We start from the raw sequence: 27,967 nt of genomic DNA, 5'->3' as shown, positions 1-27,967 counted from the left end.
TCTCTCTTCGCCAGCGCGGCGGCGGCGTCCAGGTGCGGACCCTCCATACCGGAGCGCGATGGCGTCCAACCCCGAACGGGGGTTGATTCTGCTCACAGAACTGCAGGGGGACTCCCGAAGTCTTCCGTTTTCTGAGAATGTGAGTGCTGTTCAAAAATTAGACTTTTCAGATACGATGGTGCAGCGGAAATTGGACGATATCAAGGATCGAATTAAGAGAGAAATAAGGAAAGAACTGAAAATCAAAGAAGGAGCTGAAAATCTGAGGAAAGTCACAACAGATAAAAAAAGCTTGGCTCATGTAGACAACATTTTGAAAAAATCAAATAAAAAATTAGAAGAACTACATCACGAGCTGCAGGAATTAAATGCACATAGTGTTGTATCAGATCCAGAAGATATTACGGATTGCCCGAGGACTCCAGATATTCCAAATAGTGACCCTCGTTGTTCTACTAGCAACAATAGATCGAAGGCTCCCTTCGCCAGCGGCGGCCGCGCCCAGGTGCGAAATCCATACCGGAGCGCGATGGCGTCCAACCCCGAACGGGGGTTGATTCTGCTCACAGAACTGCAGGGGGACTCCCGAAGTCTTCCGTTTTCTGAGAATGTGAGTGCTGTTCAAACATTAGACTTTTCAGATACAATGGTGCAGCAGAAATTGGATGATATCAAGGATCGAATTAAGAGAGAAATAAGGAAAGAACTGAAAATCAAAGAAGGAGCTGAAAATCTGAGGAAAGTCACAACAGATAAAAAAAGCTTGGCTTATGTAGACAACATTTTGAAAAAATCAAATAAAAAATTAGAAGAACTACACCACGAGCTGCAGGAATTAAATGCACATATTGTTGTATCAGATCCAGAAGAGGTTACCTTTTTTAATCCAGTTATTGAAAGAAGACCAAAACTTCAAAAACAAAAGAAAATTTTTTCAAAGCAACAAGGCAAAAGATTTCTCAGAATTCCTCAAATGAATATTAATATTGCCACTTGGGGAAGGCCAGTAAGAAGAGTTAGTCCTACAGTAAAACATTCTGGCACCTTCAGCCCTGAAGATCCTGTGCCTACTACAGTGCCAGTGGTTGAAGTACACATCCCTAAACTAGCACCTCCAGCTAGTGATTCTACAGTAACCAAATTGGACTTTGATCTTGAGCCTGAACCTCCTCCATCCCCACCACGAGCTTCTTCCCTTGGAGAAATAGATGAATCTTCTGAATTAAGAGTTTTGGATACACCAGGACAGGATTCAGAGACTGCTTTTGATACTGAGAATGACAGAAATACTATGCTTCCAAAATCTCAATCTGAATACAAGCCTGATACTCCTCAGTCAGGCCTAGAATATAGCGGTATTCAAGAACTTGAGGATAGAAGATGTCAGCAAAGGTTTCAGTGTAATCTACAAGATTTCAGGTGTTATGCTGTCTTGGGAAGAGGAAATTTTGGAAAGGTGCTTTTAGCTGAATATAAACACACAAATGAGATGTTTGCTATAAAAGCCTTAAAGAAAGGAGATATTGTGGCTCGACATGAAGTAGACAGCCTGATGTGTGAAAAAAGAATTTTTGAAACTGTGAATAGTGTAAGGCATCCCTTTTTGGTGAACCTTTTTGCATGTTTCCAAACCAAAGAGCATGTTTGCTTTGTAATGGAATACGCTGCCGGTGGGGACTTATTGATGCACATTATTAATACTGGTGTCTTTTCTGAACCAAGAGCTGTATTTTATGCTGCTTGTATAGTTCTTGGGTTGCAGTATTTACATGAACACAAAATTGCTCATAGAGATTTGAAATTGGAAAACTTATTGCTAGATACAGAGGGCTTTGTGAAAATTGCTGATTTTGGTCTTTGCAAACAAGGAATGGGATATGGAGATAGAACAAGCACATTTTGTGGCAATGCTGAATGTCTTGCCCCAGAAGTATTAACAGAAACTTCTTATACAAGGGCTGTAGATTGGTGGGGCCTTGGCGTGCTTATATATGAAATGCTTGTTGGTAAGCCTCCCTTTCCTGGTGATGATGAAGAGAAAGTTTTTGACAGTATTGTAAATGATGAAGTAAGGTATCCAAGGTCCTTATCTACAGAAGCCACTTCTATAATGAGAAGGCTGTTAAGAAGAAATCCTGAGTTGCGCCTTGGGGCTAGCGAGAAAGATGCAGCAGATGTAAAAAAGCACCCATTTTTCCAGCTAATTGATTGGCGCGCTCTGATGGACAAAAAAGTAAAGCCACCATTTATACCTGCCATAAAAGGACGAGAAGATGTCAGTCATTTTTCTGATGAATTTACCTCAAAAGCACCTATTCTGACTCCACCTCAAGAACAAAGGATACTTTCGGAAGAGGAGCAGGAAATGTTCAGAGATTTTGACTACACTGCTGATTGGTGTTAAGTTGCTAGACTCTGCGAAACCAAGCTGACTGACTCCCAAGAAGATCTCTTCATTTGCTCTCTGTGCCACCACCAATAGCTTCTGAATTTTGTTTTGTTTTTTTTTTTCTTAATTGAAACACGTGAAGATTTGTTTAAAAGTACCATTCTAATACTTCTTCAAAAGTGGCTTCTCATTGTACTTCAGTGTAAATATGAGCACCGGGAACAGTTTCATGGAGTTTGAGTGAACGTCGGCCATGAAAATCCATCACAAATACTTTTGGATCAATAGTCTATTTTAAAAAAGAAAGAAAAAACCCACTTTTTAATAGTCCCTAGCTTTGCCATATGCCCGCCTTAAGTGGAAAGAAAATTAATCACTTAACTGTGTTTTACAAAAAGAAAAAAAGGGCTTGGAATGCTATTATTGTTCACACAAAGTATGATTCTGTTTGAATAAGGCAAATGCTCCTTTTTTTTTAAAAAAAGACTTTACTGTACTATCAAAAAACATGGCAATTTGTATACAATTTGAGGCTTGATTTTTTTTTAAAAAAAGAATGAATTGATGTCTTATTTTATAAATGTTCTATAATTATTAGAAAACTTTATATTGCCTTTTTTTATCAACCATGTAACAGAGGCTTATAGCTTTCCAATAGAGCTGCTTGCCAAACAATTTTTTTTTGTTTATTAAACAGTGCTGAAACAAACAAGATCAGCATTTACTTAAGATGTTAAGAATGAGGATTTTTAATCAGCTAAACCAAGGTATTGTTACCTGCATGCATTCCCAAAGTCTAGATGCTCAGTATGTTCAGTCATATGTTCCAGAATCAGTGAACTGATCACCCCTTTTGTGATATTCACTCTACATCTGCCAACCTAGTTCACCTTGGTTTCGTGTCTGCTGTAGAAGGGAACTATAACTTGGTTAAACCATAGGGATTATCATTGTATAGATGCTGTGAGCATGTATATGTGCAAGTTTTAATGTATTCTATGTTGTAGGCTTATTATTTAATTCTACCACTTCATCACTTTTGTACGGTGGCCGAGCAGACACCTCAAACTCCAGCATTTACATTAAGTGCATTTGTACATTTTAGGCCACTGGATCCAGATTTTATACTGGCAGTTATTGAGGGCAAAGGCAATATATTGTAACAGAATGTATAAATATTTTTGATAAAACAGTCTATATTTTATAAAAAACTGAATTATAACACTAAAGCTGTACCTCAAAAGTCTCAACAAAATTTGATGAAAAATTTTATACAACTCTTCAAAGGATCCATCTATGGCTTTTTATACTCTTCTAGGGTTGTCTTTTTGCAAACCATGACTTTCCACTTGCCTGTAGTTTTTTGTTCGTTTTGGTTTGGTTTGATTTTATATTTTTTTCTCCTAATCTATGACTTTATTGTTTTTTCTTAGTTTAGTAATAGCATCTTTGATCTTGTGCTTAGCATGTTAGGGTCATTATACCTCAGGAATAGCAAGCTGTTAAGTAACCATACTGAATTAACTATTTAATCACAGTGAGCTCATCTCTTGAAAATTGTTCAGGTGTAAATCTTATGAGAAACATGAAAAAGCACACTGATTTATGGAGAGTTGAGCTAAAAACATTTATAAATATTTGCTGGGATGTTTTAGCAACTTTTCATTGTACTCTGAGAACAATGAAAATTGTCCAGAGATCATTTATATTACCTTCCAAATTGTTTATTACCCAAGATCCTTTGGGAGAAAATCTTATAGAAAGGGGGAACAATACGTGGCTTAAAGTTATTTTAAAATGCCAGTTAATTTCCTTGGCAAAGGACAATAGAGGAACTTAGCTTAATTGTCTGGCTTTAATTTAAACAGTGTTAATACAACATTAAAACACTAAATACTTTTGAGGTACAGTCTGCTCACTTTTTCGGTTCTCAAATAGCAAAGAAAGTAATGTCTAAAATAGGCTTTTGGCATTAAAAACTGACAGCATTTTGTAACTACACAGTGTACAGAATTTTTTTTAATTGAAGTCAAATCACTAAAAAAATTAGAAGGCAGGGTCTATTTACACAATTAAGCTGAAGAAAGCACTAATTTTTTGTAGTTTAAAATATATATATTTTAGTCAGATTTAAAATTTTAAGCTTTATAGAGTGTAAATATCTTTTGCTATTACTGTATGTGTATGTGACAGCTCAAGCACTTCGTAAAGAAATTTGGATATTTTAGAATGGTACACTATGCATTCAAATGAAATGTGCCTTTCACTATGTCATTCTAAAAAAACAAATGTTTTTTGTCATAAATTATCACAAATGCACAAATTAAAGTCTATATAGATTGAAATTTGTAAAAAAAAAAAAAATAAATAAATAAAAAATGGCACTTTGAAAAATTCTCTTCTAGGGAGGGATGGGGCCGGACAGTCCATTTCTTACTTGATATCTACAGATCATTTGCAGAGGAAAAGTCTCAAATCCCCTTGCACCACTGCACTCCAGCCTGAGTGACATTGTAAGACTCTGTCTCAAAAAAGAAAAGAAAACCCCCTTGAAAAGCAGCACCACGTTGCATCTGCCTTGCACAGGAAGCTGGAAGGTTTGCACGGGGGTGAAAGTCACAGGCAGAAACTGCCGGCGGGGCTCGGGAGGGCTGGGAGCGAGCCCTCTGAGCCTGGCCACGCTGGCCCGCCACTGCCCTCTGCTGGCGGCTGCGTTCATCACCACCGCCCGCAGCCGTCCCCGAAGTGCGCCGAGAGGCGCCAGGCTGGGCCAGCCTTGAATTCTGTGTTTGCTTCTCCCGGTTTGAAGGCCACCTCCAGGATTCGCAGAAATCTGACAGCTGCTTGTGACTGTGCTGAAGACGCCGAGAATGCAGGCAGAGTCCGCCGGCCACGCGCTGCAGCAAACGGGCTGCAGCAAACGCGAGCCTCGGGGCCTTGAACCTGGAGCCGGGGCCTTGCCTGGGCTGTCCTGGCAGGGAGTCTCGTGCTGTGCCCCCCCGCCCCCGCTTCCTCATTCCCCCACCCCACCCTCCTAACCCTTGTTGTGTTTCATTTTCCCTTTTAGGATGTGTGCTTCTTATTTGGGATTTTATTATTCTTGACCCCAGCCCTTTCTTTCCCTCCTTCTCTTAGTTCTTCTTCTGGTTAAGTTTATGATTTTTTTAAACCACAATTTGTAATGGTCACTGCAGTGGACGTTTAACTTCGAACACCCCTTTGTTCCTCGAAAGGCGAAATTCCTCCTGCACCCTGCATGGCCCATTCAGGAGCGTCTGTGACCCAACCTCTCTGGCTCTGGGGAGAGGGCAAAGTGTGGCATCCAGCCCTAGCCAGGCCAGCGAGGAGCCGCGTTCCTGCCACAGTGACTGTGGCTCCAGGATCCAGGCTGGGCAGGAGGATTCTTCATGCTGGAGGAATCCATTCCTCTCGGTGGCTGAGCTGGGAAGAAATGTCCCCATGTGAAGACATGGCCCTAGGAAGAGACGCTGGGGCTACAGCCAGGGCCACGGGGAGGGCAGCAGGGGAGGGTGAGTTCTGCTCTCCTGGCTCCTGCCTCACTCCTGCTTCTTTTTTCAGGAGCCACCGGCCCTCTCTCTGCCTGGAGTAGCAGGCCTGGGATTTCTGTCACTTGCTTCCTTTGCCTGTCCCTGGCTCCTCTCTCTGCCGTCTTCACATTTCTGGCCACCTTGCCCTCCTCCTCTGAGCTCACAGCTCCTGGCCTGGGTCCTGGCTGTGGAGGGCACCAGTTGAGAGCCACTATAGATGAAGGCTCCGGGCCGCAGTCCGGGCTTCTGAGCACTGGGCCTTAGCCGCCTGACTTTGCCCCTTTCTCCAAGGCCAATCACCGGTGGCAAATCTCACAAGCGACTTCGTGTTAAAAGTGATGACTACCTACGTTTACCTCTCCCGAAGAGCTTACATTTAGCTTAAAAATTATCTATTATGAAAATATTCGAATGCACAAAACAGTGTGATAACACGGGACAGGGCTCCGTCCTGGTTTCCCGTGTCTTCCTCCCCACACTGGAATATTTTTAGAGCAAATACCAGACATCCCATCTGAAGTCATAAATACTTCTGTGCCTGTCTCTAGTACTGAGGGACTTTTAAAAGAACATACTCTTGTTATCACACCCAACAAAATGAATATAACTATTTCATATTATTCAATACCCAGTCCATGTGGAGTTTTTGCTAGTTATCTTTAAAATGCCTCTGTGAAATTCGTTTATTTGAATCAGCATTCAGGCCAGGCAAGGTGGCTCACGCCTGTAATTCCAGCACTTTGGGAGGCCAAGGCTGGTGGATATCTGGAGCCCAGGAGTTTGAGACCAGCCTGGGCAACATGGTGAAACTCTGTCTCTACGTGAAATACAAAAATTAGCCGTGTGTGATGGTGTGCACCTGTAGTACTAGCTGCTCAGGAGGCTGAGGCAGGAGAATCGCTTGAGCCAGGGAGTTGAAGGTTGTGGTGAGCTGAGATTGCACCACTGCACTCCAGCCTGAGTGACAGAGTAAGACTCTGTCTCAAAAAAGAAAAGAAAAGAAAAAAAACAATCAGCATTCAAACAAAACCCATGCATTTCTTGAGTGTCTTTTAACTGATAATGGTTCTCCTCCATTTTATTAATTCTTGTCTATTTATTCATGGTGGGAACTGGGTCATCTGTCTGAAAACATCCCATATTCTGGATTAGGCTGATTGTATCCTCGTGGTGCCGTTAGCATGTTCCTTAGTCTCCTGTATTTCTTGCAGACTCCTCGTTTGATCTACAGGTCTTAGATTCAGGTTCCATGTGTCTTAGGCAAGAATCCACTACACATGGTGCCATGTACCTGCTCTCGCATCACACCATGTGGCTCGTGGTGTCTGTTAAAGTGGATTGGTGGGTTTAGATGGTGTCAGCCTAATCTATCCACTGTGAAGGTTCCTATCAACCTGCATGTAATGGTTTTAGCAACCACCGATAATCATCACCTACATCTGTTCCTTTTAGTCACAAAATCCCTTCCCAGTAGAACTGTTCTCTGAAACAGGCAGGTTCTTTTAGGCATGTCTATTTGGCCTGTATACCCCTTACATTGAAGTGAGGGGGCGGATCAGTTATCTGTTTCGGTGTAACCGACAACCTCAAACCTCAAGTGGCTTAAACAATAATCATATATTCAGCTCACAAATCTGCCGTCTGGATGGAGCATGGAAGGGAAAGCTCCTCTCTGCTGGATGCAGCACCAGCAAGGGCAGCTCAGAGGCTGGGGTAACCTGACACCAGAGGGCTGGAAGGATCTGCAGGCAGTTGATGCTGGCTGCTGGCTGAGACCTTAGCTGGGTTGTCAGCAGCTGCATCCACCTGTGGCCTCTCCATATGGCCACCTGGCATCCTTACAGCATGGTGACTGTGCTCCAGGCATGAGCACCCCAAGAAAGCAAAGAGAACAGGCTTGGCATTGATTGTGACCTAGACCCAGAAGTTACATGGCATCACTTCTACTGCATCCGTTGGTCAAAGCTGTCACAAAGGTCCACTCAGGTTCCAAAAGAGGGGACACCACTTGATGGGGGAACGTCAATGTCACAATATAAGAAGAACAAGTAGAACGGGATTTGTTACAGCAGATTTCTTTGGAAAATACGATCTGCCACCATGAGACAACAAATTCAAATAATTAGGGGGTAAGTGTCATGAGCCAGACACATCACAGTTGACATACATTTGTCACAGCTTTATCTAAGCCATTTAAAGAAGAAACTATTCCAAGACCATGGCTGTAGTTTAGCTCCACTTCTTGCCTTGATAGAATTAATAGACATATTGACATAGTTAGTTATTTAAAAACTTGTGTGTTCACGTAATTTGTTAGTTACAAAAACACTGATTTTTTTTTCAACCTCAGTGTATCAGGCACGATTCGAGATGCTGAGATAGAGCCGAGAAGAAGACGGACAGAATCCCTGTCCTCAGGAATCTTGCTCGCGGGCGGGAGAAGACAGATCATGAACACGTAAGCTAAAAGACAGGACAGTTTCAGGAAGTGAGGTGCAGTCGGCAGTGGAAGTAACAGTGGAGAGTGTGCCAGGGGGGTGCAGCATTGGCTAGGGGGCCGGGAGGGTTTGGAGGGGGCGGTGAGATGACGCTTGAGTGGTGGCGTAAACAATGACGATGACACAGCCATGGGAAACCTGGTGTGACAAGAGTGTCCAGGGCGGGAGGGTGGGAAGGAAGAAGTGTGGGAAATGGGGGAGCTGGTGTCGCAGAGAATGGCAGAGCCAGTGGTGCGGCGCACTGTCGGGAGGGGTTAGGTTTTCCTCGAGGCATCATGGAAAATGCTGGCGGGTCTTCCTTTTAGAAGGGTGCCTCCAGGGACTTCTCAGGATGGGAGGTGTTTGGAGGGGAAATCTTATTTCTCACCCTTAGTCTTCCACGCAGGAGACAAATTCAGCCAACACCTGCCTCCTGAAGAGCCTCCAACCTCTGGCTAGCAGTCCAGCCTCCATCATCCCCCAGCACCCAGCGACGCTCCTCTCCCCCAGTGACTTCAGGTTGAGGTGACTTTGGCAGGAAACAGCTCCAGCCCCTCCCTGCAGTCTGAAGGGTAATGCTGGCAGCCACGGGGATGAACTGAGCAGGTCAGGATGGAAGCAGGGCGACTTGGGAGGACATAAGGCGGCCTGGACCGGGGTGAGCAGTGGGCGCAGTGAACAGTGGCTGGGTTCCAATTTGTAATGACTAATGTGGGTTTTTTTCTGCATCTTCTCCATTTCAGTTTAAGGCCCACAGAAGGCTTATAAAAAGTAATATGACTTTAAAGGGTTTGACGTAGTCAAAATGATGAAAGTGGAAAATAATGCAATCTCACTTTTTTGGCTTTTTAAATTGTGATGTACAAAAATAAATAGTTCCTGAGTGGCATGCATACCAGCTAGAGGAAATGTACGTTTGTTCACCGTTTGTGGCAGGAGCAACAGAACGATATTTATCCAGGGTTTTTTGTTTGTTTGTTTATTTGTTTTCATTGAGACGGAGCCTCTCTCTGTCGCCCAGGTTGGAGTGCAGTAGTGCCAACTACAACCTCCGCCGCCGGGGTTCAAGCAATTCTCTGCCTCAGCCCCGTCACCACGCCCAGCTAATTTTTTTGTATTTTTAGTAGAGACGGGGTTTCACCTTGTTGGCTGGGCTGTCTCAAACTCCTGACCTCAAATGATCCACCCGCCTCAGCCTCCCAAAGGGCTGAGATTACAGGCATGGGCCACTACGCCCGGCTATCACTGGTTTTAAAAGTGTTCATTGGAGCCTTGGATCCAGTAACTCCACTTAGAGAAGCATAACAAAAGAAAGAAATCAAAGGTGGGATTCATGAATATGGATGTTCAACACAATATTGGAAACAATCTGAACATGAAACCAAACACAAACGATGTATTAAATTCTGCCCCCTTCATTCCTGACCTGTTATAAATGGTGCAAGTTTCCATTTTCCAATCTTTCTAAGGTAGTTCAGGTACAATTACTTGAGGCAGAAGGTTGAATTCGACGACCAAGAAGGTCGAAGGGCAATGTTTTTGTGAAATAAATTTTTTGCCTACGTGTAGTTGGTGCCCAGAATGTTACACTGGGGTTTACTATTCTCCCAAAAGAGCCAAGTGGCTAAATTTGAAGAGTCTGAAAGTGTCTGCGGAAAGAGAAAATAGTCTTTCCATTTAGGTGTTGGCACGGGCATTGTGGGAATCTTACTTTCAAATTACAGAGTCCAAGCTGAAAGGGTCTTAGAGATATTCTGGTTAAAACACCCACCCACTTCTGGAGTATCTATTGTTTTCCGGGCACTGGTTAGGTATGGAGAATAGGAGGGCACGATTCTAGTGCATAAGGGCCTTACAGTGTAGCACTGGGCATAAGAGAAGTATGAAACACGTCACCACAGGCTGAGTGTGGAAATGCCAGGTCAGATCAACAGTGAGTGAGGAGGTGGGCGGGAGTTCCATCCCGGGGGGACACCTGGTGGGTCAAGTCTGGGAACACCGTGGATCGTAATTCCCAAACCTCTGAAGGAAAGAGATGAGAAGGTCTCAGACTCTAGAGAAATGCTAAGTTAGAAATGATAAGAAATGAGGCCAGAAGAGGCAAGATCTGATGCCACAGCTTTACTAAATAGTGAAAAAGCAAGCTCTTAGAAGAAGTGCCAAATCATTTTTTTTTTTTTTTGAGACAGAATCTCGCTCTGTCACCAAGACTGGAGTGCAGTGGCGCGATCTCGGCTCACTGCAACCTCTGCCTCCCAGGTTCAAGTGATTCTCCTGCCTCAGCCTCCCAAGTAGCTGGGATTACAGGTGCCCGCCACCACGCCTGGCTAAGTTTTGTATTTTTAGTAGTATAGTTTTTTTTTTTAAATAAATGGGGGCATCAGTGAACCAAGCACTCAATGACAGAAGAAGAGACGAGACCTTGGTGCTTTAATCCCATGCCAGGCTAGTGAAATAGACAACTTCAATAATCTATTAAATGACAGAGTAAGTTATTTCAACTTTAGAAGCCTATTTTGAAGCCTAAGTTATTTCAACTTTTGAAAGAAGGAAAGGAGGAAGAAAGGAAGGAAAGGGAGTGAGGGAGGGAAGAAGGAAGCAGGGAAGGAAGGAAGGAAGGTAGGAAGGAAGGAAGGGAGGCAGGGAGGGAGGGAGGGAGGGAAAAAATGACTGGAGGGGAATGAACCAAGACAGAGGGCTTCCTATTGAAGTAGGAATTAGGATAGTCCTCATGCCAGTAAAATGTGGCATTTTGATATTCCCCACACTCAGAGTTCACTTTCTTTGAAAGGTGAGATGCTCTTACTGATGTGCTAGATGCGGTGCTAGCGCAATTCGAGATGGTCACAGCTGGACTCACTCAAGGTCCTGGCAATAAACAGGCTTCGCAGAGTTTAAGTCAGGGGCTTTTACAAAGGTGTGGGCCGGGCTGAGGGGAGCCAATGGCATGGCGAAGCAACCCAGGAGGAATGGCAGCAGCAAGCCATTACCACCCACCCACTCAGCTCCCCGGGTGGTGAATAGCAAGGGGATCTGCCTCTCCAGCCACTGTCCTAGAGGCCATCCCTCAAGGTCACCCTCTGAGGCTCAAGGCAGGCTGGAGAAAGCAGAGGAGGGCAGACAGGCAAACAGAGGCTCTCCAGCGCAAGGGCCAGGGAAAAGCCTAAGACGTGGATTTTTCAAGAAAATCGTGTTGATCACTTGAGCAAGGGTCTTTCACTAAATATCAGAGACCACACAAGCTGAGCGTCCCCTGGACAAGTACTTGTGAGCTTTGATGGTATCACACATTCTCAGGAATGGAAGGGACCTCAGGTGGCCTCCTAGTCTCATCCCCTCCCTGCAATTTCAGAGGTGAGGAATAACTCCCTGCCCTTTGTATATATTAGGTGTGAAAGGCTTGAGTGTGTGCCCAAGGCCACAATTCCAATAAGCGGTGGGTGGGGTGGAGAAGCAAAGGGAACGAGGATGACTTGAACCTGGACCTCCTGGCTTCTCACATCATGCTCTTTACACTTCACTTTCCATGACAATAACGGATTTATGGTTACAGTTGGACTCTGGAATATGAAACGTGTGCTGATTTCAAGGTGAAAGCTCTCGGTTTAAAAAAGAAAACCATTTTATTCACGTCTCCAAATATATATACAGAAAAACAACTGCATAGCTGGTTATCTCGCTGAACAATCAGGCTCTGCAGCCGATGAGGAATTCCTCAATTGCATGAACGCTTTCTTAATTCCGGTGTATAACCACCTTTAGAAAGTGACAGTAATCTTTAATTTGTAATGCATTCGTTTTATTTCTCTGAGGCCTCTGTGTGTTTCCATTAGGCGACAGTGGTTGTGACTACTAGAGATCAAAACAGCTGGCAGAAAAGGGAGACTTGGGGTTACATTTGAGGCACATCGATTTAGTCAAAACATGGGGATATAAGTGGGGCTCACCATACACTAAGAAGGATCATGGAAATCGTTCTTTTCTAACCTACAGGTTTTTGCCCAGAGGCAGCATTCAATGGAGCGCCGAGTCCAGAGTTGCAGGCAGGCCTCTGGGGCCACCCGCTGGAAGCCTGGGTTATAACAACGTGTGACGGGCACAGGGACCTGGGCTGTGGGCATCCTGTCTGCCTCTGGGAGATGGTGGCTACGGTGGAGAGATGACAGAGGAGTTTGGGTTGGGGTCTTCTCACTTTCTAGCTGTGGGAATTGAGTCTAATCCTCAGCTTCTCAAAGCCTCACTTTTTCTCTCTCTAAAATGGGATTCATAATACTCATCTGGCTAGATTGCAATGAGCGTTAAAGATAAAAGTGGTCGATGCACAGGTGACGCTTGCTATATTGCAGGTATTGTTCTAAGGGCATCTCTTATGTTGGATTGAATTGTGTTTCTCCAAAAAGATCTGTTGAAATCCTCACCCCGGGTACCTCAGCATGTGACCCTGTTTGGAAATTGGGTCTTTACAGATGGCATCAAGTGAAAATGAAGTTCTTAGGGTGGGCCCTAATCCCACATTTCTGGTGTCCTTATAAAAAGGGGCAATGTGGACAGAGAGACTGTACCCAGGGAGGATGGTGTTTGGAGAGGGAGAGGTGGCTCTGTAAAGCAGACAACACCTGGGGCTACGAGAAGCTAAAGAACCAAGGAATTTTCAGAGGGAGCACGCCCCACCCACACCTTAATTTCTGACTTCTGACCTCCGGAACTAAAAGACAATGCATTTCTGTTTCTCTAAGCCACCCAAACTTGTGGTACTTTGTTACAGCAGGCCTAGGAAAGGAATTCCACATTTCCACTTCACCGTGGCCCTAAGGGATAAGTACTATTGTTAGCCCCGCTTTCCAGGTAAAGTAACTGAGGCGCAGAGGTGAGTTGCCTGAAGTCTTACACCACCAGGTATACTGGAGCCAGGATTTAAACCAGGCAGCCTGGATCCCGAGGCTCAGCTCTTCACCACTGCAATCTACTAACACTTGTGCAACCAGAATGAACCAGCACTCCACGCGATTCCCAGCACTCAGGAAGCCCCCAGGAGAAGGAAGCTGCTGGTGTGACACTTGCTATTATGCAATCTGTGAAGCCTCCACCCTCGAGGACAGGATGCATTCAGGGGAACACGTCAGTCCAGGTGGAAGGTCTTGGGGCTGAGCCCACTGAGGAAGTGCTTTACCTGGGACTCTGGAGGGGTGAAGCTCATAACCTAGGGCCAAAGGCAGAAATCTACTTTCTGGACACTTGCTGATCAGTTTAATTACAATAGTTCCCAGTCCTTGGCCACCTCCTTTGTATCTGGAACTAAATGCTTTACATTTGCATCTAGTCTTCAAGATAACTCCAGGAGATGGAGAATATTATCTCCATTTTGCAGATGGAAGAACTAAGATTCAAAGTGGCTGAGTGAGGAGGCTGAAGCCGCACAGCTATGAAGAGGGCAGAACCCCAGTCCCAACCAGGTCTCTGACTCAGCATCCGCCCTCCCCCACACCAGCACCTGCTCCCCTCCAGGCAAGGTGTTGCCTCATCAGTTCACCAGGGCTTGCCATTTTAATACAAATGAACTCATAAGTCAGGCCTGATGCTGAGACTCTCAGCGAAGTAACCACATGGAGATGCACAGATCTCTGGAATGCCAGACATTCTCTTATCTCTTGCAATCAATTATCATGCACCAAAGTTTAACTGTAAATACCTCTAAGGAGGGAATACTCTCAGACTAGGGATATCAACAAAGGAGATGGTAATATTAAGCTTCCTCTTCCTCTGGAAAGAAGCCAGCTGTGGAAAGAGAGGCTCCCAAAGTTCTGAAATCAGGGGGTCTCAAGATAATGGATACATTTTAGAGACTGAACGTACATATGCTATCTCAAATTGACATGGTTACAAGAAGTAACTTTATATATTCGATTCGGAGCCAAGCAGCCAGAAAATGTTAAATAAGTCAGACATTCCCACTAGTAGGTTTCCTTTAGTACTTTTCCTTGAGCATTTGGAGGTGTAAAGATTAGTTTAGACCCTGCTTAGATTAGTGAACTTTCAAATAACTACTTTATAACCAAGAGACTTGAAAGAATTAACAATGCGTTGCTCAAAGTAACTAACTTAAAAATTGAAATTTGCCTTGCAGATAACCTCTGTTGGGAAATCCATTTTATTTTTTTAACGTGTTCAAAGACAGACTTTGGATGTTAAAGAAGTGGTTTCCAATGAAATATGCACGATTGAGGTGAAACGAAAGCTCACAATTTGCACATCCTTAAAAGCAACTCCTGATGTATGTGCCAGACACAGTCATCGTTAGATTCTGAGACACAAATATTGTAAGGCTGAGATAATGGGCTTTGATTATAGTGTGAAGTGTAGGGATTGCAACAAAAATAACCCCAAAAGAGGAGACATCTTTGATTAGGAACATTCACACTCATTGTTTTGAGGTCATTGGACTTAAAAATAAATGCATTGCTTTATGTTTCTGCAGTGCCTGCCAGCTTGGTGCAATTATTTAACAAGTAGAATATAGAAAAGGAAACAAAAATAATTTTCCTGCATAAGGACAAAAATGTGAGCCCTGAAGTTTTGACTTAAACACTTTTTACTTTTAGAAAGCTAATTTTTAACAAAGCTCAAAGAAATTTCCTGACAATTCAATTCCTCTTCACTGCTGTGCAAAGTTGGAAAAGAGCAATAATTAATTACTGCATTGAAAATGAAATCTCTTTTGAGGCACACTCCCATTTTATTGAGTTCTTATAGAGGCTTCTCAAAAGATGGTAGATATTCGGAGGGAGGAGCTTCTTACTTGGGGCATGTCTACCTCCATACAGGAGAGTCAGCCACCCTCTCCATCCTGAAGCACCTCTGTCTTCTGGCTCGTGATAAAGGTTCCTTTTCCCACCCACTGGTCTCCCTCCTCTCCCCAGTGACCAGGTTGGCTGCGTTCCTCACACTCGTAGGTGATGACTTTGGCAAAAACCAGGCTCCACCTGCAGGTGGTGGGAGTACCCCTTTTATGTTCTCTTCCCGTGTCCTCACCCAGGGCAGAAATTCTCCTCATGCCAGGGGCAGAGACACTGCACTCATCCCGCAGCTGCCCCACCTGTGCCTGGGGCAGGGGTTGGGAGGTAAGGATAGGAAATTTAACTCAGTAAAAAAAGCACATTTAGGATAGCTTTTCTTTCTTTATTTTTTGAGACGGAGTCTCACTCTGGTGCCCACGCTGGAGTGCAGTGGTGGGACCTCGGCTCACTGCAACCTCCTTCTCCTGGGTTCAAGCGATTATCCTGTCTCAGTCTCCTGAGTAGCTGAGAATACAGGCATCCACCACCATGCCCGGCTAATTTTTGTAGTTTTAGTAGAGACAGGTTTCACCATGTTGGCCAGGCTGGTCTCAAACTCCTGACTTCAGTGATCCGCCCCCCTTGGCCTCCCAAAGTGGGATCAAGCTTTTCAATTGGAGTAGAACTTAGAATGGCCAATGAGTGATGATTTCCAACAGAAAAGACTAGTTACCAAAATATTACTGGATCAACTTTTAATGCCAGGAATTGATGGAACCCAGCTCTTTAGGAGTATGAACTCATCAGGGACTTGAACAGCTCAGTCAAGTACAAACCCATCAGTCAACCATCCCCCGCCCACTTTTTCTGAGGGAAAGAAACAAGTGGAAGCAAGCTCATTTTCGTTAGCTTGGTTAGTTTTGCTTGTCGTTGCTAGAATATGTGAGGTAGGTATGATGCTGGCCTGCCCAGGTTCATGGCCTCGGGCCAGGTGTGCCCATATAGAAGTGAGACCAGCCTCCCAAGTCTCAGGAGTTAACTTCACAGCAGCCACAGCTGGTTTGTCCTGATCAATGATCACTGGTGGTCTGCATATCAACAGATGGTGCTGGGAGCAGACACTGGGTCTCATTCAATGATTCATGTCTATAATCCTCTTTGGGTGCTCTTCGCATAAAAGCTGTTGAAAGATAATCTGCCTTAGGGATCAAAGAGCAACTCAAGCGAGCTGCATCCTTCGGATAGTTTCCGAGTCCAAGCAGTAGACTCCAGGGGAATAGGGGAGATTTTTGAGTTAAAAACAGAAGGAACAGGTAGGATGAGAACTGGCAGGAACCGAGGACCTGTGAGAACCATGTGGCCTAAGTGGAAGGAATTTTGGAGCCCAGCAAACCAGAGTTCAAATCCCATCCCAGCCACCTCACACGACTCACTCCACTTTATTGAGCCTCAGTTTCCTCCTCTGAAAAATGGAGATAACCATATCTTTTTTCAGAGTTAAGTGGTTTCAGGTAGGGAAAGCTTTGGCACCATGTGTGGCGTGGAAAAGGCCAATCCTATCAATCCAATGGGCCTTTTAAAAGGCCACTTTGAAAAATGGCACTTTGAGGCAGCCGTAGCCGCAGTGCTCAGAACAGAGAAGCTTGAGGTGGATTCTGGCGTTGCCTAGGGAGCGACTAGACCAACATTCCGGTGTGGGCCCAACATTCCGGTGTGGGCAGCGGTGGCGGCCGGCAGGCAGCGAGAGGCAGCCAGCTACGAGGGCCCTCACTCCACGCCGCTCTGGATGAACCCGACGGAATAAGCCGCACCTCCCGCAGGGGCTGCGCCTCCATTAATCCCTAGTTGTTTTTTTTCTTTCTCTCCCCTCTCCTCACCCCCACTCCGAGCCCCGTCCCGCCTTCTCTCTTCGCCAGCGCGGCGGCGGCGTCCAGGTGCGGACCCTCCATACCGGAGCGCGATGGCGTCCAACCCCGAACGGGGGTTGATTCTGCTCACAGAACTGCAGGGGGACTCCCGAAGTCTTCCGTTTTCTGAGAATGTGAGTGCTGTTCAAAAATTAGACTTTTCAGATACGATGGTGCAGCGGAAATTGGACGATATCAAGGATCGAATTAAGAGAGAAATAAGGAAAGAACTGAAAATCAAAGAAGGAGCTGAAAATCTGAGGAAAGTCACAACAGATAAAAAAAGCTTGGCTCATGTAGACAACATTTTGAAAAAATCAAATAAAAAATTAGAAGAACTACATCACGAGCTGCAGGAATTAAATGCACATAGTGTTGTATCAGATCCAGAAGATATTACGGATTGCCCGAGGACTCCAGATATTCCAAATAGTGACCCTCGTTGTTCTACTAGCAACAATAGATCGAAGGCTCCCTTCGCCAGCGGCGGCCGCGCCCAGGTGCGAAATCCATACCGGAGCGCGATGGCGTCCAACCCCGAACGGGGGTTGATTCTGCTCACAGAACTGCAGGGGGACTCCCGAAGTCTTCCGTTTTCTGAGAATGTGAGTGCTGTTCAAACATTAGACTTTTCAGATACAATGGTGCAGCAGAAATTGGATGATATCAAGGATCGAATTAAGAGAGAAATAAGGAAAGAACTGAAAATCAAAGAAGGAGCTGAAAATCTGAGGAAAGTCACAACAGATAAAAAAAGCTTGGCTTATGTAGACAACATTTTGAAAAAATCAAATAAAAAATTAGAAGAACTACACCACGAGCTGCAGGAATTAAATGCACATATTGTTGTATCAGATCCAGAAGAGGTTACCTTTTTTAATCCAGTTATTGAAAGAAGACCAAAACTTCAAAAACAAAAGAAAATTTTTTCAAAGCAACAAGGCAAAAGATTTCTCAGAATTCCTCAAATGAATATTAATATTGCCACTTGGGGAAGGCCAGTAAGAAGAGTTAGTCCTACAGTAAAACATTCTGGCACCTTCAGCCCTGAAGATCCTGTGCCTACTACAGTGCCAGTGGTTGAAGTACACATCCCTAAACTAGCACCTCCAGCTAGTGATTCTACAGTAACCAAATTGGACTTTGATCTTGAGCCTGAACCTCCTCCATCCCCACCACGAGCTTCTTCCCTTGGAGAAATAGATGAATCTTCTGAATTAAGAGTTTTGGATACACCAGGACAGGATTCAGAGACTGCTTTTGATACTGAGAATGACAGAAATACTATGCTTCCAAAATCTCAATCTGAATACAAGCCTGATACTCCTCAGTCAGGCCTAGAATATAGCGGTATTCAAGAACTTGAGGATAGAAGATGTCAGCAAAGGTTTCAGTGTAATCTACAAGATTTCAGGTGTTATGCTGTCTTGGGAAGAGGAAATTTTGGAAAGGTGCTTTTAGCTGAATATAAACACACAAATGAGATGTTTGCTATAAAAGCCTTAAAGAAAGGAGATATTGTGGCTCGACATGAAGTAGACAGCCTGATGTGTGAAAAAAGAATTTTTGAAACTGTGAATAGTGTAAGGCATCCCTTTTTGGTGAACCTTTTTGCATGTTTCCAAACCAAAGAGCATGTTTGCTTTGTAATGGAATACGCTGCCGGTGGGGACTTATTGATGCACATTATTAATACTGGTGTCTTTTCTGAACCAAGAGCTGTATTTTATGCTGCTTGTATAGTTCTTGGGTTGCAGTATTTACATGAACACAAAATTGCTCATAGAGATTTGAAATTGGAAAACTTATTGCTAGATACAGAGGGCTTTGTGAAAATTGCTGATTTTGGTCTTTGCAAACAAGGAATGGGATATGGAGATAGAACAAGCACATTTTGTGGCAATGCTGAATGTCTTGCCCCAGAAGTATTAACAGAAACTTCTTATACAAGGGCTGTAGATTGGTGGGGCCTTGGCGTGCTTATATATGAAATGCTTGTTGGTAAGCCTCCCTTTCCTGGTGATGATGAAGAGAAAGTTTTTGACAGTATTGTAAATGATGAAGTAAGGTATCCAAGGTCCTTATCTACAGAAGCCACTTCTATAATGAGAAGGCTGTTAAGAAGAAATCCTGAGTTGCGCCTTGGGGCTAGCGAGAAAGATGCAGCAGATGTAAAAAAGCACCCATTTTTCCAGCTAATTGATTGGCGCGCTCTGATGGACAAAAAAGTAAAGCCACCATTTATACCTGCCATAAAAGGACGAGAAGATGTCAGTCATTTTTCTGATGAATTTACCTCAAAAGCACCTATTCTGACTCCACCTCAAGAACAAAGGATACTTTCGGAAGAGGAGCAGGAAATGTTCAGAGATTTTGACTACACTGCTGATTGGTGTTAAGTTGCTAGACTCTGCGAAACCAAGCTGACTGACTCCCAAGAAGACCTCTTAAAAATAGCAACCCTTCATTTGCTCTCTGTGCCACCAATAGCTTCTGAATTTTGTTTTGTTTTTTTTTTTCTTAATTGAAACACGTGAAGATTTGTTTAAAAGTACCATTCTAATACTTCTTCAAAAGTGGCTTCTCATTGTACTTCAGTGTAAATATGAGCACCGGGAACAGTTTCATGGAGTTTGAGTGAACGTCGGCCATGAAAATCCATCACAAATACTTTTGGATCAATAGTCTATTTTAAAAAAGAAAGAAAAAACCCACTTTTTAATAGTCCCTAGCTTTGCCATATGCCCGCCTTAAGTGGAAAGAAAATTAATCACTTAACTGTGTTTTACAAAAAGAAAAAAAGGGCTTGGAATGCTATTATTGTTCACACAAAGTATGATTCTGTTTGAATAAGGCAAATGCTCCTTTTTTTTTAAAAAAAGACTTTACTGTACTATCAAAAAACATGGCAATTTGTATACAATTTGAGGCTTGATTTTTTTTTAAAAAAAGAATGAATTGATGTCTTATTTTATAAATGTTCTATAATTATTAGAAAACTTTATATTGCCTTTTTTTATCAACCATGTAACAGAGGCTTATAGCTTTCCAATAGAGCTGCTTGCCAAACAATTTTTTTTTGTTTATTAAACAGTGCTGAAACAAACAAGATCAGCATTTACTTAAGATGTTAAGAATGAGGATTTTTAATCAGCTAAACCAAGGTATTGTTACCTGCATGCATTCCCAAAGTCTAGATGCTCAGTATGTTCAGTCATATGTTCCAGAATCAGTGAACTGATCACCCCTTTTGTGATATTCACTCTACATCTGCCAACCTAGTTCACCTTGGTTTCGTGTCTGCTGTAGAAGGGAACTATAACTTGGTTAAACCATAGGGATTATCATTGTATAGATGCTGTGAGCATGTATATGTGCAAGTTTTAATGTATTCTATGTTGTAGGCTTATTATTTAATTCTACCACTTCATCACTTTTGTACGGTGGCCGAGCAGACACCTCAAACTCCAGCATTTACATTAAGTGCATTTGTACATTTTAGGCCACTGGATCCAGATTTTATACTGGCAGTTATTGAGGGCAAAGGCAATATATTGTAACAGAATGTATAAATATTTTTGATAAAACAGTCTATATTTTATAAAAAACTGAATTATAACACTAAAGCTGTACCTCAAAAGTCTCAACAAAATTTGATGAAATATTTTATACAACTCTTCAAAGGATCCATCTATGGCTTTTTATACTCTTCTAGGGTTGTCTTTTTGCAAACCATGACTTTCCACTTGCCTGTAGTTTTTTGTTCGTTTTGGTTTGGTTTGATTTTATATTTTTTTCTCCTAATCTATGACTTTATTGTTTTTTCTTAGTTTAGTAATAGCATCTTTGATCTTGTGCTTAGCATGTTAGGGTCATTATACCTCAGGAATAGCAAGCTGTTAAGTAACCATACTGAATTAACTATTTAATCACAGTGAGCTCATCTCTTGAAAATTGTTCAGGTGTAAATCTTATGAGAAACATGAAAAAGCACACTGATTTATGGAGAGTTGAGCTAAAAACATTTATAAATATTTGCTGGGATGTTTTAGCAACTTTTCATTGTACTCTGAGAACAATGAAAATTGTCCAGAGATCATTTATATTACCTTCCAAATTGTTTATTACCCAAGATCCTTTGGGAGAAAATCTTATAGAAAGGGGGAACAATACGTGGCTTAAAGTTATTTTAAAATGCCAGTTAATTTCCTTGGCAAAGGACAATAGAGGAACTTAGCTTAATTGTCTGGCTTTAATTTAAACAGTGTTAATACAACATTAAAACACTAAATACTTTTGAGGTACAGTCTGCTCACTTTTTCGGTTCTCAAATAGCAAAGAAAGTAATGTCTAAAATAGGCTTTTGGCATTAAAAACTGACAGCATTTTGTAACTACACAGTGTACAGAATTTTTTTTAATTGAAGTCAAATCACTAAAAAAATTAGAAGGCAGGGTCTATTTACACAATTAAGCTGAAGAAAGCACTAATTTTTTGTAGTTTAAAATATATATATTTTAGTCAGATTTAAAATTTTAAGCTTTATAGAGTGTAAATATCTTTTGCTATTACTGTATGTGTATGTGACAGCTCAAGCACTTCGTAAAGAAATTTGGATATTTTAGAATGGTACACTATGCATTCAAATGAAATGTGCCTTTCACTATGTCATTCTAAAAAAACAAATGTTTTTTGTCATAAATTATCACAAATGCACAAATTAAAGTCTATATAGATTGAAATTTGTAAAAAAAAAAAAAATAAATAAATAAAAAATGGCACTTTGAAAAATTCTCTTCTAGGGAGGGATGGGGCCGGACAGTCCATTTCTTACTTGATATCTACAGATCATTTGCAGAGGAAAAGTCTCAAATCCCCTTGCACCACTGCACTCCAGCCTGAGTGACATTGTAAGACTCTGTCTCAAAAAAGAAAAGAAAACCCCCTTGAAAAGCAGCACCACGTTGCATCTGCCTTGCACAGGAAGCTGGAAGGTTTGCACGGGGGTGAAAGTCACAGGCAGAAACTGCCGGCGGGGCTCGGGAGGGCTGGGAGCGAGCCCTCTGAGCCTGGCCACGCTGGCCCGCCACTGCCCTCTGCTGGCGGCTGCGTTCATCACCACCGCCCGCAGCCGTCCCCGAAGTGCGCCGAGAGGCGCCAGGCTGGGCCAGCCTTGAATTCTGTGTTTGCTTCTCCCGGTTTGAAGGCCACCTCCAGGATTCGCAGAAATCTGACAGCTGCTTGTGACTGTGCTGAAGACGCCGAGAATGCAGGCAGAGTCCGCCGGCCACGCGCTGCAGCAAACGGGCTGCAGCAAACGCGAGCCTCGGGGCCTTGAACCTGGAGCCGGGGCCTTGCCTGGGCTGTCCTGGCAGGGAGTCTCGTGCTGTGCCCCCCCGCCCCCGCTTCCTCATTCCCCCACCCCACCCTCCTAACCCTTGTTGTGTTTCATTTTCCCTTTTAGGATGTGTGCTTCTTATTTGGGATTTTATTATTCTTGACCCCAGCCCTTTCTTTCCCTCCTTCTCTTAGTTCTTCTTCTGGTTAAGTTTATGATTTTTTTAAACCACAATTTGTAATGGTCACTGCAGTGGACGTTTAACTTCGAACACCCCTTTGTTCCTCGAAAGGCGAAATTCCTCCTGCACCCTGCATGGCCCATTCAGGAGCGTCTGTGACCCAACCTCTCTGGCTCTGGGGAGAGGGCAAAGTGTGGCATCCAGCCCTAGCCAGGCCAGCGAGGAGCCGCGTTCCTGCCACAGTGACTGTGGCTCCAGGATCCAGGCTGGGCAGGAGGATTCTTCATGCTGGAGGAATCCATTCCTCTCGGTGGCTGAGCTGGGAAGAAATGTCCCCATGTGAAGACATGGCCCTAGGAAGAGACGCTGGGGCTACAGCCAGGGCCACGGGGAGGGCAGCAGGGGAGGGTGAGTTCTGCTCTCCTGGCTCCTGCCTCACTCCTGCTTCTTTTTTCAGGAGCCACCGGCCCTCTCTCTGCCTGGAGTAGCAGGCCTGGGATTTCTGTCACTTGCTTCCTTTGCCTGTCCCTGGCTCCTCTCTCTGCCGTCTTCACATTTCTGGCCACCTTGCCCTCCTCCTCTGAGCTCACAGCTCCTGGCCTGGGTCCTGGCTGTGGAGGGCACCAGTTGAGAGCCACTATAGATGAAGGCTCCGGGCCGCAGTCCGGGCTTCTGAGCACTGGGCCTTAGCCGCCTGACTTTGCCCCTTTCTCCAAGGCCAATCACCGGTGGCAAATCTCACAAGCGACTTCGTGTTAAAAGTGATGACTACCTACGTTTACCTCTCCCGAAGAGCTTACATTTAGCTTAAAAATTATCTATTATGAAAATATTCGAATGCACAAAACAGTGTGATAACACGGGACAGGGCTCCGTCCTGGTTTCCCGTGTCTTCCTCCCCACACTGGAATATTTTTAGAGCAAATACCAGACATCCCATCTGAAGTCATAAATACTTCTGTGCCTGTCTCTAGTACTGAGGGACTTTTAAAAGAACATACTCTTGTTATCACACCCAACAAAATGAATATAACTATTTCATATTATTCAATACCCAGTCCATGTGGAGTTTTTGCTAGTTATCTTTAAAATGCCTCTGTGAAATTCGTTTATTTGAATCAGCATTCAGGCCAGGCAAGGTGGCTCACGCCTGTAATTCCAGCACTTTGGGAGGCCAAGGCTGGTGGATATCTGGAGCCCAGGAGTTTGAGACCAGCCTGGGCAACATGGTGAAACTCTGTCTCTACGTGAAATACAAAAATTAGCCGTGTGTGATGGTGTGCACCTGTAGTACTAGCTGCTCAGGAGGCTGAGGCAGGAGAATCGCTTGAGCCAGGGAGTTGAAGGTTGTGGTGAGCTGAGATTGCACCACTGCACTCCAGCCTGAGTGACAGAGTAAGACTCTGTCTCAAAAAAGAAAAGAAAAGAAAAAAAACAATCAGCATTCAAACAAAACCCATGCATTTCTTGAGTGTCTTTTAACTGATAATGGTTCTCCTCCATTTTATTAATTCTTGTCTATTTATTCATGGTGGGAACTGGGTCATCTGTCTGAAAACATCCCATATTCTGGATTAGGCTGATTGTATCCTCGTGGTGCCGTTAGCATGTTCCTTAGTCTCCTGTATTTCTTGCAGACTCCTCGTTTGATCTACAGGTCTTAGATTCAGGTTCCATGTGTCTTAGGCAAGAATCCACTACACATGGTGCCATGTACCTGCTCTCGCATCACACCATGTGGCTCGTGGTGTCTGTTAAAGTGGATTGGTGGGTTTAGATGGTGTCAGCCTAATCTATCCACTGTGAAGGTTCCTATCAACCTGCATGTAATGGTTTTAGCAACCACCGATAATCATCACCTACATCTGTTCCTTTTAGTCACAAAATCCCTTCCCAGTAGAACTGTTCTCTGAAACAGGCAGGTTCTTTTAGGCATGTCTATTTGGCCTGTATACCCCTTACATTGAAGTGAGGGGGCGGATCAGTTATCTGTTTCGGTGTAACCGACAACCTCAAACCTCAAGTGGCTTAAACAATAATCATATATTCAGCTCACAAATCTGCCGTCTGGATGGAGCATGGAAGGGAAAGCTCCTCTCTGCTGGATGCAGCACCAGCAAGGGCAGCTCAGAGGCTGGGGTAACCTGACACCAGAGGGCTGGAAGGATCTGCAGGCAGTTGATGCTGGCTGCTGGCTGAGACCTTAGCTGGGTTGTCAGCAGCTGCATCCACCTGTGGCCTCTCCATATGGCCACCTGGCATCCTTACAGCATGGTGACTGTGCTCCAGGCATGAGCACCCCAAGAAAGCAAAGAGAACAGGCTTGGCATTGATTGTGACCTAGACCCAGAAGTTACATGGCATCACTTCTACTGCATCCGTTGGTCAAAGCTGTCACAAAGGTCCACTCAGGTTCCAAAAGAGGGGACACCACTTGATGGGGGAACGTCAATGTCACAATATAAGAAGAACAAGTAGAACGGGATTTGTTACAGCAGATTTCTTTGGAAAATACGATCTGCCACCATGAGACAACAAATTCAAATAATTAGGGGGTAAGTGTCATGAGCCAGACACATCACAGTTGACATACATTTGTCACAGCTTTATCTAAGCCATTTAAAGAAGAAACTATTCCAAGACCATGGCTGTAGTTTAGCTCCACTTCTTGCCTTGATAGAATTAATAGACATATTGACATAGTTAGTTATTTAAAAACTTGTGTGTTCACGTAATTTGTTAGTTACAAAAACACTGATTTTTTTTTCAACCTCAGTGTATCAGGCACGATTCGAGATGCTGAGATAGAGCCGAGAAGAAGACGGACAGAATCCCTGTCCTCAGGAATCTTGCTCGCGGGCGGGAGAAGACAGATCATGAACACGTAAGCTAAAAGACAGGACAGTTTCAGGAAGTGAGGTGCAGTCGGCAGTGGAAGTAACAGTGGAGAGTGTGCCAGGGGGGTGCAGCATTGGCTAGGGGGCCGGGAGGGTTTGGAGGGGGCGGTGAGATGACGCTTGAGTGGTGGCGTAAACAATGACGATGACACAGCCATGGGAAACCTGGTGTGACAAGAGTGTCCAGGGCGGGAGGGTGGGAAGGAAGAAGTGTGGGAAATGGGGGAGCTGGTGTCGCAGAGAATGGCAGAGCCAGTGGTGCGGCGCACTGTCGGGAGGGGTTAGGTTTTCCTCGAGGCATCATGGAAAATGCTGGCGGGTCTTCCTTTTAGAAGGGTGCCTCCAGGGACTTCTCAGGATGGGAGGTGTTTGGAGGGGAAATCTTATTTCTCACCCTTAGTCTTCCACGCAGGAGACAAATTCAGCCAACACCTGCCTCCTGAAGAGCCTCCAACCTCTGGCTAGCAGTCCAGCCTCCATCATCCCCCAGCACCCAGCGACGCTCCTCTCCCCCAGTGACTTCAGGTTGAGGTGACTTTGGCAGGAAACAGCTCCAGCCCCTCCCTGCAGTCTGAAGGGTAATGCTGGCAGCCACGGGGATGAACTGAGCAGGTCAGGATGGAAGCAGGGCGACTTGGGAGGACATAAGGCGGCCTGGACCGGGGTGAGCAGTGGGCGCAGTGAACAGTGGCTGGGTTCCAATTTGTAATGACTAATGTGGGTTTTTTTCTGCATCTTCTCCATTTCAGTTTAAGGCCCACAGAAGGCTTATAAAAAGTAATATGACTTTAAAGGGTTTGACGTAGTCAAAATGATGAAAGTGGAAAATAATGCAATCTCACTTTTTTGGCTTTTTAAATTGTGATGTACAAAAATAAATAGTTCCTGAGTGGCATGCATACCAGCTAGAGGAAATGTACGTTTGTTCACCGTTTGTGGCAGGAGCAACAGAACGATATTTATCCAGGGTTTTTTGTTTGTTTGTTTATTTGTTTTCATTGAGACGGAGCCTCTCTCTGTCGCCCAGGTTGGAGTGCAGTAGTGCCAACTACAACCTCCGCCGCCGGGGTTCAAGCAATTCTCTGCCTCAGCCCCGTCACCACGCCCAGCTAATTTTTTTGTATTTTTAGTAGAGACGGGGTTTCACCTTGTTGGCTGGGCTGTCTCAAACTCCTGACCTCAAATGATCCACCCGCCTCAGCCTCCCAAAGGGCTGAGATTACAGGCATGGGCCACTACGCCCGGCTATCACTGGTTTTAAAAGTGTTCATTGGAGCCTTGGATCCAGTAACTCCACTTAGAGAAGCATAACAAAAGAAAGAAATCAAAGGTGGGATTCATGAATATGGATGTTCAACACAATATTGGAAACAATCTGAACATGAAACCAAACACAAACGATGTATTAAATTCTGCCCCCTTCATTCCTGACCTGTTATAAATGGTGCAAGTTTCCATTTTCCAATCTTTCTAAGGTAGTTCAGGTACAATTACTTGAGGCAGAAGGTTGAATTCGACGACCAAGAAGGTCGAAGGGCAATGTTTTTGTGAAATAAATTTTTTGCCTACGTGTAGTTGGTGCCCAGAATGTTACACTGGGGTTTACTATTCTCCCAAAAGAGCCAAGTGGCTAAATTTGAAGAGTCTGAAAGTGTCTGCGGAAAGAGAAAATAGTCTTTCCATTTAGGTGTTGGCACGGGCATTGTGGGAATCTTACTTTCAAATTACAGAGTCCAAGCTGAAAGGGTCTTAGAGATATTCTGGTTAAAACACCCACCCACTTCTGGAGTATCTATTGTTTTCCGGGCACTGGTTAGGTATGGAGAATAGGAGGGCACGATTCTAGTGCATAAGGGCCTTACAGTGTAGCACTGGGCATAAGAGAAGTATGAAACACGTCACCACAGGCTGAGTGTGGAAATGCCAGGTCAGATCAACAGTGAGTGAGGAGGTGGGCGGGAGTTCCATCCCGGGGGGACACCTGGTGGGTCAAGTCTGGGAACACCGTGGATCGTAATTCCCAAACCCCTGAAGGAAAGAGATGAGAAGGTCTCAGACTCTAGAGAAATGCTAAGTTAGAAATGATAAGAAATGAGGCCAGAAGAGGCAAGATCTGATGCCACAGCTTTACTAAATAGTGAAAAAGCAAGCTCTTAGAAGAAGTGCCAAATCCTTTTTTTTTTTTTTTGAGACAGAATCTCGCTCTGTCACCAAGGCTGGAGTGCAGTGGCGCGATCTCGGCTCACTGCAACCTCTGCCTCCCAGGTTCAAGTGATTCTCCTGCCTCAGCCTCCCAAGTAGCTGGGATTACAGGTGCCCGCCACCACGCCTGGCTAATTTTTGTATTTTTAGTGGTATAGTTTTTTTTGTTACCCTGATACCAATGCCTGACAAAAACACTACAAAAAAAGAAAATTACAGGCCAATATCCCTGATGACTATAGATGCAAAAATCCT

General features: G+C 44.1%; 3 protein-coding genes and 2 long non-coding RNA genes across 11 annotated transcripts in view; 4 read left to right on the top strand and 1 right to left on the bottom strand.

Annotated features, from left to right (window-relative positions):
- TLR3 (toll like receptor 3) overlaps positions 1 to 27,967 on the bottom strand; it is a 137,624-nt gene that overhangs the window by 71,695 nt on the left and 37,962 nt on the right. The window lies entirely within an intron of this gene.
- LOC129480188 (serine/threonine-protein kinase N2-like) lies at positions 32 to 2,433 on the top strand. Its single transcript, XM_063637121.1, has one exon. The coding sequence runs from the start codon at positions 59 to 61 to the stop codon at positions 2,402 to 2,404; it is 2,346 nt and encodes a 781-aa protein (XP_063493191.1). The 5' UTR covers positions 32 to 58; the 3' UTR covers positions 2,405 to 2,433.
- Positions 7,932 to 12,806, top strand: LOC129481336 (uncharacterized). Its single transcript, XR_008657352.2, has 4 exons — positions 7,932 to 8,066; positions 8,288 to 8,395; positions 8,809 to 9,072; positions 12,408 to 12,806. It is a non-coding gene; the product is annotated as an uncharacterized lncRNA (long non-coding RNA).
- LOC129480187 (serine/threonine-protein kinase N2-like) lies at positions 17,121 to 19,706 on the top strand. Its single transcript, XM_063637120.1, has one exon. It carries the CDS (start codon positions 17,148 to 17,150, stop codon positions 19,491 to 19,493), a length of 2,346 nt encoding a protein of 781 aa, XP_063493190.1. The 5' UTR covers positions 17,121 to 17,147; the 3' UTR covers positions 19,494 to 19,706.
- On the top strand, positions 25,034 to 26,174 carry LOC129481337 (uncharacterized). 2 transcript variants are annotated; one of them, XR_008657355.2, is made up of 3 exons: positions 25,034 to 25,168; positions 25,390 to 25,497; positions 25,923 to 26,174. It is a non-coding gene; the product is annotated as an uncharacterized lncRNA (long non-coding RNA). The 2 variants fall into 2 exon arrangements; XR_008657354.2 differs by having other exon boundaries at positions 25,911 to 26,174.

This window comes from Symphalangus syndactylus, chromosome 4, assembly GCF_028878055.3.
Source record: "Symphalangus syndactylus isolate Jambi chromosome 4, NHGRI_mSymSyn1-v2.1_pri, whole genome shotgun sequence".
NCBI lineage: Eukaryota > Metazoa > Chordata > Mammalia > Primates > Hylobatidae > Symphalangus > Symphalangus syndactylus.
This window is presented reverse-complemented; position numbering and strand designations above follow the sequence as displayed.